The sequence below is a fragment of the Gekko japonicus genome, unplaced genomic scaffold (genome assembly GCF_001447785.1).
Source record: "Gekko japonicus isolate JY-2015 unplaced genomic scaffold, Gekko_japonicus_V1.1 scaffold1470, whole genome shotgun sequence".
Taxonomy (NCBI): Eukaryota; Metazoa; Chordata; class Lepidosauria; order Squamata; family Gekkonidae; genus Gekko; species Gekko japonicus.
In genome coordinates this window covers 60,712-76,257 of record NW_015177058.1, presented here as the reverse complement: position 1 = coordinate 76,257, position 15,546 = coordinate 60,712, and the positions used below count along the sequence as shown (strand labels likewise).

The 15,546-nt window shown below is 56.7% G+C and overlaps 1 protein-coding gene across 1 annotated transcript in view; it reads left to right on the top strand.

Moving 5' to 3' along the window:
• ZFPM1 (zinc finger protein, FOG family member 1) overlaps positions 1 to 11,015 on the top strand; it is a 108,692-nt gene extending 97,677 nt beyond the window's left edge. The window contains exons 11-17 of the mRNA XM_015428161.1: positions 2,391 to 2,496; positions 5,610 to 5,819; positions 6,539 to 6,763; positions 6,935 to 7,030; positions 8,391 to 8,540; positions 8,742 to 9,578; positions 9,663 to 11,015. Of these exons, the coding sequence (XP_015283647.1) occupies positions 2,391 to 2,496; positions 5,610 to 5,819; positions 6,539 to 6,763; positions 6,935 to 7,030; positions 8,391 to 8,540; positions 8,742 to 9,578; positions 9,663 to 11,011 (2,973 nt within the window). The 3' untranslated portion in view covers positions 11,012 to 11,015. The remainder of the gene's footprint in view (positions 1 to 2,390; positions 2,497 to 5,609; positions 5,820 to 6,538; positions 6,764 to 6,934; positions 7,031 to 8,390; positions 8,541 to 8,741; positions 9,579 to 9,662) is intronic.
• The last annotated feature ends 4,531 nt before the right edge of the window (positions 11,016 to 15,546 follow it).

The following is a 15,546-nucleotide window of genomic DNA, read 5'->3' as shown; positions in this document are numbered from 1 at the left end:
GTGTGGTCTATTATGCTAATGAGTTCCTGCTGGGCTTTTTCTACAAAAAGAGCCCTGGGCCTCCCCGGCATCTCCAGTTGAATGGACAAGGGAGCCAGTGATGGACCAGGTGGTTTGATTCAGTATAAAGCAGTTTTATGGTTCATAATTTAAGAATGGGCAGGGACAGTGTCTCCGTCTCCAGCTTACGGTGCCCAAGGGATGGCCTAGCTCCCTGGATGGAGTTTTATTTTTGGCAGGAGAGCCATTTGGAAGAGGGGATGGAGGTTGCTGGGCCAAAATCCCATTCATTTCCCTCCCGGGGGGGGGGCTGCCCCAAAAGTCCTGTTGCCCCCACAGCCCCTCCTTCCACGCGTCCCTTTTTGCAGCTTGAAGACCAGGTGGTGGTGGTGGTCAGTGTTCCCTCTAAGCTGAGTTAGTGTGAGCTAGCTCACAGTTTTTTAGCCTCCGGGTGCCCAAGGGATGGCCTAGCTCCCTGGATGGAGTTTTATTTTTGGCAGGAGAGCCATTTGGAAGAGGGGATGGAGGTTGCTGGGCCAGAATCCCATTCATTTCCCTCCGGGGGGGAGCTGCCCCAAAAGCGTCCCTTTTTGCTGCTTGAAGACCAGGTGGTGGTGGTGGTGGTGGTTCTCCGGGGAGCAGACTTGGCCCTGGGGCTTCTAACGGCTGATCCCTAATCTCTTCCCAGGTTCCATCCGGTCTGGGAGGCTGACCGCCCCCCTGCCCATTCTCTTCTTTTGCACGGGGCCTTTATGGGCGGAAATGGGGAAGACCACACAGGCCGGGGGGGGGGCAAAGTTGAGTCCATCTCAGACGTGGGCTTCTGCCATTCGGGTGGTCCCTGCCTGACATCCAGGGTCTCCCATCACTACTTCCAGGTGGTGGGAGGGAGAAAGGAACGCCGGCTTGGCAGGCAGGCAGCCCCCCTCGTGGACTTCGTCTCCGGCGCTCGCTTTGCCCGGTCCACGCCGGCCTCCTCTTCCTGTCTCCCCCGAACATCTGTGGCTGCGTCAGCAGCAGGAGGCCGGGGGACGTAGGCCGCTTCCTCTCGACTTGCGAAAGCGGCCTGGAAGCTGCGCCGGTCCCGTCCCCTCTCCCCCTCCCCTCCCGCCAATCTCTTTTCCTCCCGGCCTTTAGCGGAGGTGAGGGGTGAAGTGGCAGTTTCCTCCGCAGCCTGCCACGGTCAGCCCCCGGGTTAAAGAGAGGAGGAAATAACAAAGTTGTTGTGCTCGCAGTCACGCTCCGAGGGGTGTTGGCAGGCCTCAGGGCCTCAGGGCCGCAAGCAGCGGGGTCAGCTTCCGCAGGGGAGGGGGGGGCCGGCCCCGGCTCCGTTTGGTGTGCGCTGAGGCCTTGTGGGGTTTTCTGCTCTCTTGGTCCTCTTCTCTCCGCCACCCCACCCCAGTTTGGGCCCAGCAGCCATTGCACCCCACCCAGAGGAGACCGACGCTCCCTCTAAGCTGTGGAGTCTTGTGAGCAAACACTCTACCTTGTGACCCGCTGGCATGAAAGTTGTGAGCGAGCCACGACTGTATCGGTTAGTTTGCTCTGGAGCCCTCCTTCCTGAGCTGAGACAAAAGTGTGTGAGCCAGAGGCTAAAAGAACTGTGAGCTGGCTCACACTAACTCGGCTTAGAGGAAACACTGGTGGTGACTGTTCCATGCCGATGATGGCTGGAAGGCATCCAACTGCAAGAGTCCTCCCAGCTGGATCCGACCAGTGGTCCGTCTGACCCAGCATCCTGTTTCACTGAGCAGCCAACTAGTTGCCCTGGAGGGCCACCGATGTTCCTTCCTGGTACTGCTCTTCAGAGATCAACTGCCTCTGGACAGGGACGTTCTCTTTAGTTATCTTGGCTCGTAGTCATTGGCTGTCCTGTCCTCTATCCGTCTGCCTCCTGCCCTTTGGAAACCGTCTGTGCCAGGGGCAGCGGAAGCCCAAATGTCATTCGTCGTTTCTTTTGTCCATCCTGAACAGCAGAGTGGGTGTCTGGTGTCCTCTCTGGACCCTGCCGGTGGCCACAGAGGGAATGGGAGTCTCTCGCTTGGGGGCAATGAAATGCCTTGAAAAAGCCCTGACTTTTCAGGTCCTCATTAAATGGACTCTGTTTCTTAGCTGTCGTGGATGTGTTGCTGCTGGGCGTGGCCAACTTGGGAGCCAGCCGGAACTCCGTTCCTGTGCGTTCCTGCCCAAAAATAGCCCTGCTCAGAGGTATAACACAGAAAGACAGAGTACTCTCTGTGTCAAGTTGAGAAGAAAAATGGTAGGCAGGTAATTTATAGGTAGTGTAGGGCCGAGTCATTCTCATGTAGGAGTTCCCCAGGCTGTGAAAACATGCTAATGGAGGAGCTTTCCTGAGGAGGTTCTTTTGCATGTTCTGTTTCTGTTGGCAGCCGAACCCACCCGTGACCCTGGTGTTAGAGGATGAGAACTGCTGGATCGCCAAGCTGCCTTCGGTTTCCGGAGAAGGAGAGGCTAATGTGGTGATCTACAAAAAGGGTTGGTATTTGCACGGGGGCCTCTTTCCTGGGGTGTTGGGGCATGGGGGGGGAGAAAGGTGGGAGGTGTTAATGTATTCTGTGGGGCCTTGAAAAGGGCTAAGGGAAGTCCTTCTTCAGGATAGTCTGGAGTTCTCCGTCCCTTTCCGTCTCCTTTCCGCAAACAGAGGTTCCCTCCTATTCCCTCTGATTAAGTCTGCCCTGGGTTTGTATAACTCCCAAATGCCTGAATTCGGGGCTTTTTGACCGTAGTGGCTGGAAGCGATATCCCTACGGATATGGCAATTCTTTAGAATATTTTTTATCTTGCCCGAGGCACGTAGCGGCAGAAGTCAAACAACAAAATAAAACACAATGAGTCCACTTAAAAATAATTCGGAAAATCCCAGCAATAAATTCTCAGCTTTTGATAATACAGACAGTGGGCAGGCTGTAGAGAGAGAGGTGTTAAGATACAGAACGGCATCTAAAAGTCTGGGTGAAAAGAAAGGGTTTCACCTGTCGCCCAAATGGCAGACGAATGTCAAGGCATTCCACAGCCAAGGAGCCACCACTGAGCAAGCCCCGTCCCTAGCCACCGCTTGCCCCTGGTTTCCTTGTGAGGGCCCCGTTAGCAGAGGTGGCAGTGGTGGTCTTCATTGGAGGGCAGGACAGAAGAGGAGACGGTAGTCCTTTAGGGTAGCTCGGTCCCAAGCTGCGAGGGCTTTACAGGTGAGCAACAGTGCGTGAGACAAATGGGCAGCCATCTTTCAGCTGCAGACTGATGTGATCCTGACTGGCCCCAAATCACCCAGCAGGCTTCTGGTCTTTGTTGGTATGTGTCCCCCTGCAGACTTAAGCAGACTTAAATGGAGAGCTCCCTACTCCCAAGGAGCTGGCAATCCAAAACGCATAAGGGAGAAACACAACATGGGATGGGGGGAGACAGGGGTGGGGGAACGGGCACCGCTCTGGGTGTTTACAACTTGGCTACTGTTGAGAATGAGGGGGGGGGAAGGAACAAACCTCCCCTATGAAAAGGTGGGCCGTAAGGAGGGATGGAGGGGGATATGTGTTCAGGGAGGGGGCTGCATATCTGGGAGGGGGGAATACAAGGAAGAGACCTTTGGGGGCTGCAGGTGGCAGAGCAACATTCAGCAGGGAGAGGTTGGGAAGAAAACAGCCACTCACTGATGAATGCATGGGCTGATGCTGCCTCCTAGAGGCGAATGCGTGTATTGCATGTTCTAACCCTCGTCTGGCTTGCTCCTTCTCTGCCCCTCCCTTTCTCCAAGGTGTCCACAGCCACACTTCATACCTACCACAGCCTTGCAAGGTAGGCTTGGCAGTGAGGCTCAGCCTAGGGCACTCAAAACATGCACTCCCAGTAATAAGAATTTTATTACTTGAGCATCTCTCTCTCTCTCTCTCTCTCCCTCTCCCTTATCTCTCCTTATATATAATTCTGTTTTGGTCATGGACTCCCCTGAACATTCCAACACGCTCCCAAATCAGTTGGCTCCCTGATCTGTCAGAGGGTCTCCCTATCCACTGGCTGTGTTGCCTGAGTCCTGCCTCCAACATTCTAAACAATTTGCTGTTCCTCTCCCCCCACCATAGCCAGTCAGAACACAGAGGTTATTTGCATATGTGGCCTGATTGGCCTTTGCCTCGGGATACAGAGGTCGTTTGCATATGTGACCTCATTGGCCTTTGCCTCTAACATTCTAAACAGTTTGCTGTTGCTGTTCTGAGGTAAAATACATTTCCCCTTAATGCCTGTTGGGGGAAACCATTGTTGCCAATCTCCAGGTGAGGGTGAAGATCACTCAGAATTACAACTGCTTTCCAGATGGCAGAGATCAGTTCCCCTGGAGAAAATGGTGGACTCTGTGTCCTTATATCCTGCTGAGATGGCCCCTGTGATGTAGCAGTCAGGGCTTCAGAGCACGGTAGAGGCTGCAGGTGGGGGGATGGAAATCTGAAGAGTGAGGAGAAAATAAAGGTAGGTTGGTGCTTGGCTAGGAAGGAGATAGGGTGGCCAACTCCAGGTGGGAAATTCCTGGAGATTTGAGGTATGGAGCCTGGAGAGGGTGAGGTTTCAGGAGGGGTTGGACCTCAGACAGGTACAATGCCATAGACTCCACCCTCCAAACCAGCCATTCCCTCCTGGGGAACCATTGTTGCCAATCTCCAGGTGAGGGCTGGAAATCACTCAAAATTACATCTTTTATTCAGGTAACAGAGATCAGTTCCTCTGGAGAAAATGGTGGACTCGGTGTCATTATACCCTGCTGAGGTCACCACAGCAAATTGACACTGAGTGCCCAAGGCCGGGACACCCGCCCAGAGCCTCTTTCTAGAGCTCGTTGTATTTATTTCCACAACGAGCCTTATTCCTAGTACATAAATATATTGATGAACCCAAAAAGAATTGCAAAGGGAGAGGGTGTCTGTTGTGGGGGAGAGGAACAGAAGGTGATTGTAAGCCTCTCTGAGACTCCTAGTGAAGGGCGGGATATAAAACCAATCTCTTCTTCTTCTTCATTTGCCTCTCCCTCCTCACATGGTTATGGGCTTTGCACATGAGTGTGGTCTCATGATCACAGATATCTCGGTTCACAAATCCAGAGGAGTTAGCGTGTTAGTCTGTTGTTGCAAAACAGCAAAAAGTCCTTTGGCACCTTTAAGACTAACAAACTTTATTGTGGCATAATCTTTCAAGATGCATGCATCTGACGAAGAGAGTTGTGTTTCTCGAAATCTTGTGCTACAATAAAGTTTTGTAAGTAAGGTGCTACTGGACTTTTTGCTGTTTTCACTATCTCAGTCGTATGTATTCAGACGACCCGATGGTGCTCTCACACACGATTCCCCCTCCTTGCCCCCAACTGCTCTTTTCTCGAAATCTTGTGCTACAATAAAGTTTTGTTAGTAAGGTGCTACTGGACTTTTTGCTATTTTCGATCTCTCACTCCTATGTATTCACACGGACCGGATGGTGCTGTGCCCACTCTCACACGCAAGATTCCCCCTCCTTGCCCCCAACTGCTCTCGCCTCGCCTTTCTACCCCTTTTGACGTGGCTCTGCAGTTGCCCAGTGACCTCAAAGCGACACCTCTTATCATCCCTCAGACGATGCGATCTGGTGCAAGACCGCCAAGGCCATCCCAGAGGGAGAACCCCTGAAGGTGTTCGTCATGGCTGAGCCGATGGGCATCCCCAACCACGCGGTGAAATCGGAGCCCGGGGACCTGGCTTGCCCGGCAGTTCTGCCCTCTGAAATACAACTCCTCCCACAGCAGGCGGGCATGGCTGCTATCCTGGCGACGGCCGTTGTGAACAGTACGTATGCAGCAGGTTATCGAAGGGAAGATGGCGCAGGATAGCTCAGTCTTGGAAGCGAAGCAGGGTTGGTACTTGATGAGAGACCAAATACAACTCCTCCCACAGCAGGCGGGCATGGCTGCTATCCTGGCCACGGCCATTGTGAACAGTACGTATGCAGCAGGTCATCGAAGGGAAGGTGGCGCAGGATAGCTCAGTCTTGGAAGTGAAGCAGGGTTGGTACTTGATGAGAGACCCCCGAGGAAGGCCACCTCACTTGCCTTGAAAGCCCCCCCTTGCAGGGGTCGCCCTAGGTCAGTTGCGACTTGATGGCACTTGGGTATGTAGCAGATCATCCCAGATTGGAAGCCCCCAGGTCCTCGTGTTGCTAGCGGGTTGAGAAGGTGCCGACGGTTAGGGGTCTGAGAAAGTCGCACTTGGGCTGGGGCAGAAAAAGAGAACCCTTGTGATGTAGAAGGGGGAGTGGCCCTTTCACGTCACTCCCGGTGACACAGGATCGGGGCGTGGCCAACACAAATAATGTCCGGTGGCATAACAGGGGGCGTGGCCTACTCACACGGCACTTCTGCTGCTGTGGTGGGTGTGGCCTGATATGCAAGTCGCCTGATTGATATGCGAGGCAAACTCTCTTGCTACTGCTTTGTTCTCACTGTGCCTTTCGGTCCCCTCTCCCCCTCACCCCGGTTTTCCTTCCCTCCTTCCTTCCTTCCTTCCAGAGGACGTCTTTCCTTGCAAAGACTGCGGCATTTGGTACCGCAGCGAGCGTAACCTGCAGGCCCACCTCATGTACTACTGCGCCAGCCGCCAGAACGTTGTGTCGCCCGCGGTGGACGAGAAGCCGAAGGAGGCCTACCCCAACGAGCGGGTCTGCCCCTTCCCCCAGTGCAAGAAGAGCTGCCCCAGCGCCAGCTCCCTGGAAATCCACATGCGCAGCCACAGTGGTACGAGGAGGAGGCTGAATGGTCTTTGGTTCAGGGTGGCACCGAGGGGGGCGCTCCCTGGCTTGGGGGGTGGAAGAGGAAAGGAGGTCCCGTGGCTGGTGGGTTGAGAAGGGGGGGGGTTTGGGGTGCCCGACCTCACCGTGGGCTCTTTGCACCGGGCTTCTCTTCCAGGGGAGAGGCCTTTTGTCTGCCTGATCTGCTTCTCGGCCTTCACCACAAAAGCCAACTGTGAGCGTCACCTGAAGGTTCACACCGACACGCTGAACGGTAGGCCCCTGTGTGGGACCCAAGCGGGGCATTTCGCAGACAGGAGACCCGGAAGGGTTTATATGTGGAGAGCCGGGAGCTGCACAGAATGTGGCTCACAGCCCTCGGGGCGGGGGAGTCGGGGCCTTGGTCAGTAGCGTGTGCTTGTGCATCCGGCTCAGTTGGGGGCGCAGGAGGACTGTTTGGGGTGCCCTCCGTGCAGTGGGCTCAGCTGCCTGCTAATTTGGTTGTAGTGGTTAGGAGCACAGGCTCTAATCTGGGAGAACCGGGTTTGATTCCCCATTGCTCCTCCACATGCAGCCAGCTGGTGTGACCTTGGGCCAGTCACAAGTCCTCTCAGAGCTGTCCTCTCAGGAGCAGTTCTCTCGGAGCTCTCTCAGCCCCACCTCCCTCACAGGGTGCCTGTTGTGGGGCGGGGAAGGGAAAGGGATTGTCAGCCGCCCTGAGACTCCTTCAGGTAGTGAAGGGTGGGGTATAAATCCAATCTCCTCCTCTTCCTCCTCCTGTGTGGGGTTCAGGTGTGCAGGCGACCCCTTGTGCTTCCCTTCTGTGGTTTCCATCGAGCTCCACCTCTTGGAGACGGACTCATCGCCCAGGGCTGGCTCTGCGAGGCAGAATGTCCCAGCTCGGTCCTCAGCTCTTCCAGAGGAAAGGGTCGCAAGTGGCTGGGAAGCACCAGGGGCGTCGTGACAAAGACTCCCTCTTCACTCCAGGCAGATCCACCCCAGGCCACACGTTAAAGGTGGCTTGCCCAGCTCCAGGGGTTGGGTCGGGGCCCAGAGAAGAAGAAGAAGAGATTGGGTTTATACCCCGCCCTTCTTCACTCCCCAAGGGAGTCTCACGGCTCACAAACAACTCCTTTCCCTTCCCCTTCCCCTCAACAGACACCCTGTGAGGTAGGTGGGGCCAAGAGAGCTCTGACAGCTATGCCAAAACTATGGCTTGCCCAAGGTCATCCAGCAGGTGCAAGTGGAGGAGTGGGGAATCAAACCCAGTTCTCCCAAATTACAGTCCGTGCACTTAACCACTACACCAAAAGAGCTCACAAACTCCTCTCCCTTCCCCTCCCCACAACAGACACCCTGTGAGGTGGGTGGGGCTGAGAGAGCTCTGACAGAAACGGCTCTTGAGAGAACACCTCTGAGAGAACTTGTGACTGACCCCAGGTCATCCAGCCAGGTGCAAGTGGAGGAGTGGGGAATCAAACCCAGTTCTCCCAGATCAGAGTCCGCGCACTTAACCACGACACCAAACGGGCTCAAGATGACCTTGGCCTGGGACCTCACTGTGGTCCGACTCGGCCTGAGGCGGCTTCCTCAGCTCACGCTCCGTGCTCTCTGTCTCCCCCTGCTGCCCTCAGGAATCTGCCACAGCTGCGGCTTCATCTCCACCACCCGAGACATCCTCTACAGCCACCTGGTGACCAACCACATGATCTGCCAGCCGGGCTCCAAGGGAGAGGTCTATTCCCCGGGCTCCTCGGTCCCAGCCACGAAAACGCTCACCCCAGGTAAGTCAGCCTCTCCTGAGCTTGATGGATCGGAGGCGTGTGGACCGTACGTCTTGGCCATTTCGGTCCAGGCACGCTCCAGTTTCTAGCTCTGCAGTGGTCCCGCAGACTTGAACTACCCGATGAGAACTGTGTCCCGCGTGGGAGAAAGATTTGCTCCTCCGAGCCCTGCCTTTCCTGACGCCTCCCCTCTCCCCGCAGGTCTGAGCACGCCGGGCCCGGCCCCCACGCTCAAGTGCACCTTCTGCGGCTATGTGGCTGACAGTTTGCCCGGCCTTCAACAGCACGTGGTTTTGCACAGCGCCCCGGCAGCGGTTCTGCCCGCCTCAGAGCCCAAAGCGGCCCCAAACCGGCCACAGACACCCGCCAAGCTGGTGAAGGTGCCCCCTGCTGAGGAAGCAGAGGGTGGCTCCCCGCCGCAAGAAGGAAGTTCCGCAGCCCTCGTGAGCGACGCGGCTCCTTCAGTGCGGGTCAAGGAGGAGCCTCTAGATGAGGGGGAAGGCCCCACGCAGATCTCCCCAGCGGGATCGGCCACCGCCCTGGAGCCAGAGCCCAACGCCTCCTCGAGAACGTCTTCTCCACACAGCCTGCCGCCCGTGAAGGTGAAATCTGAGATGGCCAGCCCCACGCCCGGGTCCAGCCCGGTGCCCAGCGAGTCCGGGTCGGGCACGTCGGGGGGCACGATCTTCCTGCCGCAGTATGTGTTTGGCCACGAGGCCACCGTGGTCCCCCAGGCGTCGGAGATATTGGCGAAGATGTCGGAACTGGTGCACAGCCGCCTGAAGCAGGGCCACGGCGGCGTGCCTCCCACCCTCTTCCCGGGCACCCCAGTGCCCAAGGGGGCCACATGCTTCGAGTGCGAGATCACGTTCAACAACATCAACAACTACTACGTCCACAAGCGGCTGTATTGCTCCAGCCGCCGCGTGGCGGAGGAGAGCCCGCCCGGACCCCGCAAGCTGAAAGCTGCCCCGGCCTCCGCCCCGAAAGGCCCCCCCGCCCCCGGGGTGCTCCTATCCCCCCCGGGTCCTGGAGAGAGTCAGGCAGGGCAGGAGGGGGAGACTGGGAGAGGCACCCCTCCACCCCTCCCCGAGGTCAAGCAAGAGATCAAGGTCGAGGAAGGCGGGGCGAAAGCCAGCCCCTCCCCGGAGGCCGACGGGGCCGGGCGCACGAGCGAGGACAGCCAGAGCCCCGGGGGCAGCTCCGTGGAGGAGCCCGACGACGACCCCAGCCGGACGGTGTGCGAAGCCTGCAACATCCGCTTCAGCCGTCACGAGACCTACATGGTTCACAAGCGCTACTACTGCGCGTCCCGCCATGACCCGCCTCTGCGCCGGAGCAGCACCGCCGGCAAGGTGCCCTTCCTGCCGCAGCCAATCCGCACCCGCAAGCGGCGCAAGCTGTACGAGATCCACGGCACCGCCAGCCAGCCCGGCAGCACGTTGGACGTCCCACGCCCCGAGGCGCCCCCCGTGGTACCAGCCCTCATTGCCATGGTCAAGACCACCCCCTCGCCCAGTTCGAGCCCCGACGCCGAGGGACCCATCGACCTGAGCAAGAAACCTCGGCTGCATGGTGGGGACGTGCTGCCGGCCTCTCTGCTGCCCCTGGCGGACTACCACGAGTGCACGGCTTGCCGCATCAGTTTCCACAGCCTGGACAGCTACCTGGCCCACAAGAAGTACTACTGCCCGGCCACCCCTCTGCAGCCCGGCACGCTCGAGCAGCTGCAGAAGATCAAGGGGGCCGTCCCGCCCCTCCTGAAACCCCGGGGCAGCCCCGACCGGCTGAGCGAGGAGCACGACGGGGTGCCGGTCAAAGTGGAGAAGGCGGCGGCTTCCGTGAGCCCCGTGGCCCCGCCGGCCCCCTATCCCGGCCTGGACTCACTTCAGCAGCGCTACCTGGATGCCAAAGCCCTGCACCTCCACGCCGCCAAGGTGCCCCTGGCCGTGTGCCCCTACTGCCCGCTGAACGGGGCCGTCAAAGGGGACCTGGCCGAGCACTTCCGCAACGCCCACGGCCTCTTTGTCGCCAAAACCGTGCCTGGTGCCACGTTGATCGAGGCCGCGCGGACGCTGGCCGAGAGCAGTTTGCTCCCCCCCCTCCCCGCCGCCTCCCCGCCACAGCCCCTCCCTCGGTTGCGCAAGGACAGCTTCAACGGCAAAGAGGCCTCCGTCCCGTCGGTGTCCAACGGGAGCCCGCGGCCCACCGTCTCCCCCCAGCCCATCCTCCCCATCTCCCCTTCCCTCCCCTTGACCGTCTCCCCCCTGCCGGAGGCTCCTCCCCGCCCCCCTCCCGGGTATACGGACAAAAGTGTGCAGACCCCGCCCGGCAAAGGGCCCCCCGCCCCCGTCGCCAATGGCAACCACAGGTACTGTCGCCTGTGCAATATCAAATTCAGCAGCCTGTCGACTTTCATCGCCCACAAGAAGTATTACTGTTCTTCACACGCTGCTGAACACGTCAAATAGCACTTTGCCCGCCACCGTGGAAGCCCAGCTCCCCCGAGCAACCGGTCAAGGCGGACTCCTCGATGGCCGTGCCCCGAAATGCGGGAGGGCTGGCTCACAGAAGGGGGTGCGCGAGGGGATCCGGCTCTCCTGTTGAGGCTGACCAGGGATAGCCGAGTGACACGCAGGGTGGGGAGTGGGTGGGCCAAGAACCACAGGGAGGCCATGGCATGCCCGTTCTCCCAGTGAGGCTCGCCCCCGGACGTGGAAGCGCGGTGTCCGAACCGCACACCCATGCTCCCTCTAAGCTGTGGGGTCTTGTGAGCAGAAGTTCCACTTTGTGAGCTCCTGGCATGAAAGTTGTGAGCGAGCGATGCTGCATCAGTCAGTTTGCTCCGGAGCCATCCCATCCTGAGCTGAGACAAAAAGGTGTGAGCCGGAGGCTAAAAAACTGTGCGCTAGCTCACACTGAAGCAGCTTAGAGGGAACACTGCTGCACACGCCACCCCAGTCCTAGTCAGATGGAAGGTTCTTTCCCCCCCCCCTTCCCATCTGGGGAGTGGCCGGGGGGCACATGGCTTCAGCTCAGCCTAGGGTTTGGCCCTCTGTGCCCTGGGCAGCCTGGGTGTTTGAGAGAGCACGCAAGTCCCTGCGAGTTCAGCCAGAAACCAGGGCGAACCGCTCCGGGTGCGACTACCCAATGGGAGGCCCCTCCCTTCCTCTCTTTCCCCTCCTTTTCTTAATGCCCCTTCCAAAGCGGCCCCCTTTCTGCAGAGAGTCAGAGCCCCCCTCTTCCGCTTTCGGTTCCCCCCACTGCTTGCCTTCACCGGGTGGGCCCTCCAGGGGCAAGGGAAGGAGGAGACGCGTCCTTCCGCTCTGCTTTCGGGAACCACTCCGCTTTTGCTTCTGGTGGGGGACATGGCAGTGGCGGCCGCTCCCGGAGCTTGCTGGAGACGTTTTCATGGTGAGGGCGATGGGCCGGGGCGGTGTCACAGGCCACCCAAGGTGGGGGTGTGGAAGGCAGGGGCATAAATGTTTTAATTAATAAATCGAATAAGCAGGTTGGGCCGCAAACTGTGTGCAGAGACCCCCGCTTGCTGTACTGGAAGACGTAAGGCCCAGATCACGCAACGTGGTGCAGGTTAGTCTTGCCTCCCTGGACAACAGGTGCACTTAGCAGGGCTCGCTAAGACCCAGGAGCAGATCCTGACTGCAGAGGTGGGCTCGGGAGCTCCTTGTGGGGCGCAAGCAGGTGGCCCTCTCCTGTTCTCCCTTTTCTTTTCTCTCTTTGGTCCGGTTGTCACTTTCTGCCGAGCAGGGGGTGCTGCATCGGGTGTGCATCTCTCCCCCTTTCCTCCCCGAATCATTGTCCGGTGGGTTGATGTAGAATTGATGTGGACTGGAACAGAAATGCAAACGAGAGAGCACTGAAGAGGAGAACGAATTCTCCCCTCGGGAACCCATGTGTATACGCGTGTACATAAATAAATGTCTACGGAATCTGAGCTCCCGGTCTGCCTTTGCCTTTGTGGGGGGGGGGGGTAATGTCCGGGCAGGAAACAAGGGGCTCTTTCTTTCCCGTGATGTTCTGGCGGTGGTCGTGTGAATTCATCCACGCCGCATCATCAGCACATCAGCGTTTACCCCTCCTGAATCAGGCCCAGGGCCCACCTAGTTCAGCACCCTGCTTGGGATGCCTAGCAGGAGCTGCTAACAATATCCCTGCAGTGCTGTCCACTCCCCAGATCTGCCCATCAGAAATCAAGTGTCCCATTCAGCTATCACGATTCGTAGCCAGGGATAGACTTATCCTCTGTAAATGTGTCTAGCCCCCCCCCCCCTTTAAATCCATCTGAGCTATTGCTCAATAGCAGTTCAAGTGGCAGTGAGTACCACAAGTCAACTGCCCATTGTGTGAAGTACAGGCTCCTTTTGCCTGCCTTGAATCTACTGCCAACCAGTTACAAAGACTGATCCCAATTTCTGAAAGGACGGGAGGGAATTGGGAGTCGGGGGGGTTAGCTGTCGTATGGAATTGTGGTAGGACTCTTAATGGGACATTCCAAAGGTCTTGGCGAGAAATCAGCACAGAGGTAACGTCATGGTGGGATTGCTTTGTGGGTCTTTTGCCCCATACAGAGTAAAGGGGATTTATTTATTTATTAAATTTATACCCCTCCCTCCCCACAAAGGGCTCAGGGCGGCTTACAGATTGGGCACTTTGTGCCACTAAATAGACAGAATAAAACACAATAAAACACAAAAACAAGATCATTAACAAGTGCTTTAAGATGTTACACTAATAAAAAAGATGGTATTCGGCTGACGATGTTCAGATGATATTGTCTATATTCCAGAAAAACCGTACTGGTCCACCGCACTGCGGCAGTATGATCTTCCAGGGCCATTCCGTTCCCAGTTGTTTAAGGGATTTGTATCCAAGTGTGGACACCAACACAAACTCTGTTGCCTGTGATGGCTCCCAGAATTTGTGAGCAATACTAAGCTGTGGAGTCTTGTGAGCAAAAATTCTACTTTGTGAGCTACTGGCATGAAAGTTGTGAGCGAGCGATTTGGCTGCTGCATCAATGAGTTTGCTCTGGAGCCGTCCTTCCTGAGTGAAGACAAAAATGTGTGAGCCGGAGGCTAAAAAACTGAGCTAGCTCCACACACAACTTAGAGGGAACATTGTGAGGTGCATAAATGCTAGCCACAACTCTGTGAGAGAGCATCTGCTTTGCATCAATCACGGGTTCGATCCCCAGCAGCACCTCCAGTTAAAAAAGGGCCAGGCAGCAGGTGATGTGAAAGACCTCCGCTTGAGACCCTGGAGAGCTGTAAAGAGGGGCTGTGGCTCAGTGGTAGAGCATCTGCTTGGAGTGCAGGAAATCCCAGGTTCAATCCCCTGCATCACCCGCTAAAAGGACCAGGCAGGAGGTGATGGGAAAGACCTCCGCCTGAGACCCTGGTGAGCAGCTGCCAGTCTGAGCAGCCAATACTGACCATGATGGACCAAAAGATCTGATTCGGTATCGGGCAGCTTCCTGTGTGTTCATGCAAGTTTGCTAGACGGAGGCAGAAAGACTGGGAGAAAATGGCTCTTCAGTGGGACATGGGGAGGGGGGAGGAATATGTGGGAGGGGATGCCGCTGGTATGGGATCACTCCAGACACCAAAAAGCGGCAGGAAATCCCAAACCTGCAAGAAGGGAGTATTCCTGCCAAGATTCAGTGGCTGGGGAATTTGTCCTCTGTTACAGCATTGGCATTATATAGGTAAAAGGTTGTCAGTGTGGCTAGATGTAAATGAAAGTGGTAATACTGGTGGAATGGGACGCATTCCAAGGCAACCGTTGGGCTGCTGTGTATGCATACTCCGTCCTGGTTGGGATGCTTTCCAAGGTAATTATTAACATGGCCTTCTGCCTATTACTGGCGGCGTTCCATGCAGAAGAAGGCAAGGGTTGGTGGACTATTAAGACTGCTTGTAGTTTGCAGTTGTAGCCACTGGATGGTGCCAAAGCACTGCTGTTTGCATCAAACAGTCCATTCGAAGAGGAGAAGAGATTGGCTTTATACCCCGCCCTTCACTCGGAGTCTCAGAGCAGCTTACAAACTCCTTTCCCTCCCCCTCCCCGCAACAGACACCCCTGTGAGGTAGGTGGGGCTGAGAGAGCTCTTTCAAGAACTGCCCTTGAGAGAACAGCTCTGAAAGAACTTGTGACTGACCCAAGGTCATCTAACAGCGGCGTGTGGCGGAGTGGGGAATCAAACCCGGTTCTCCCAGATTAGAGTCCGCGCACTTAACCACGACACCAAATGGCTGTTTTTGCTGACGGAACCAATTGGGGTGATGTGGGAATAAGACTTCAGAATTAAGTCTTCATTGATTACACTCCAGAGACCTTAAATGGAGACACAACTCAGTCCCTAGACCTTGTTTTGCACAACAATATGTCCTCCCTAGAGCATTGGAAGTAAGAATGAAAGCACCTTGCGCATGTACAGAGGGCCTTTGCATTCTAATGAGTTTGGGTTTCCATATTGTTCTCCAGCAGGTTTGAGCCTTGGACTCTACACTAGAAAGGGGGTCTTCTGGGACCATGGCCCAGTTCAAATGGAAATCCAGGTGAGGTGGGGAACAGCAGTGACACTGTTCCATGCCACTGTTGCCCAGAGCAGGAAAGGGAACCAAGCTGCCACTGGCCACAATCCTACTCAACAGTCAGCATCCGTGTCCAGGAGCCCCTTTGAGCGGCTGAGGAGCAACATCTCGGCCTAGAGCAGTGATGGCGAACCTTTTAGAGGCCGCGTGCCCAAACTGCGACCCCAAACCCACTTCTTGATCGCAAAGTGCCAACACGTGAGGTGGGGAACAGCAGTGACACTGTTCCATGCCGCTGTTGCCCGGAGCAGGAAGGGGAACCAGGCTGCCACTGGCCACAATTCCACTCAACAGTCAGCATCCGTGTCCGGGAGCCCCTTTGAGCGGCTGAGGAGCAACACCTCGGCCTAGAGCAGTGATGGCGAACCTTTTAACACACGCTGCCCCCGACT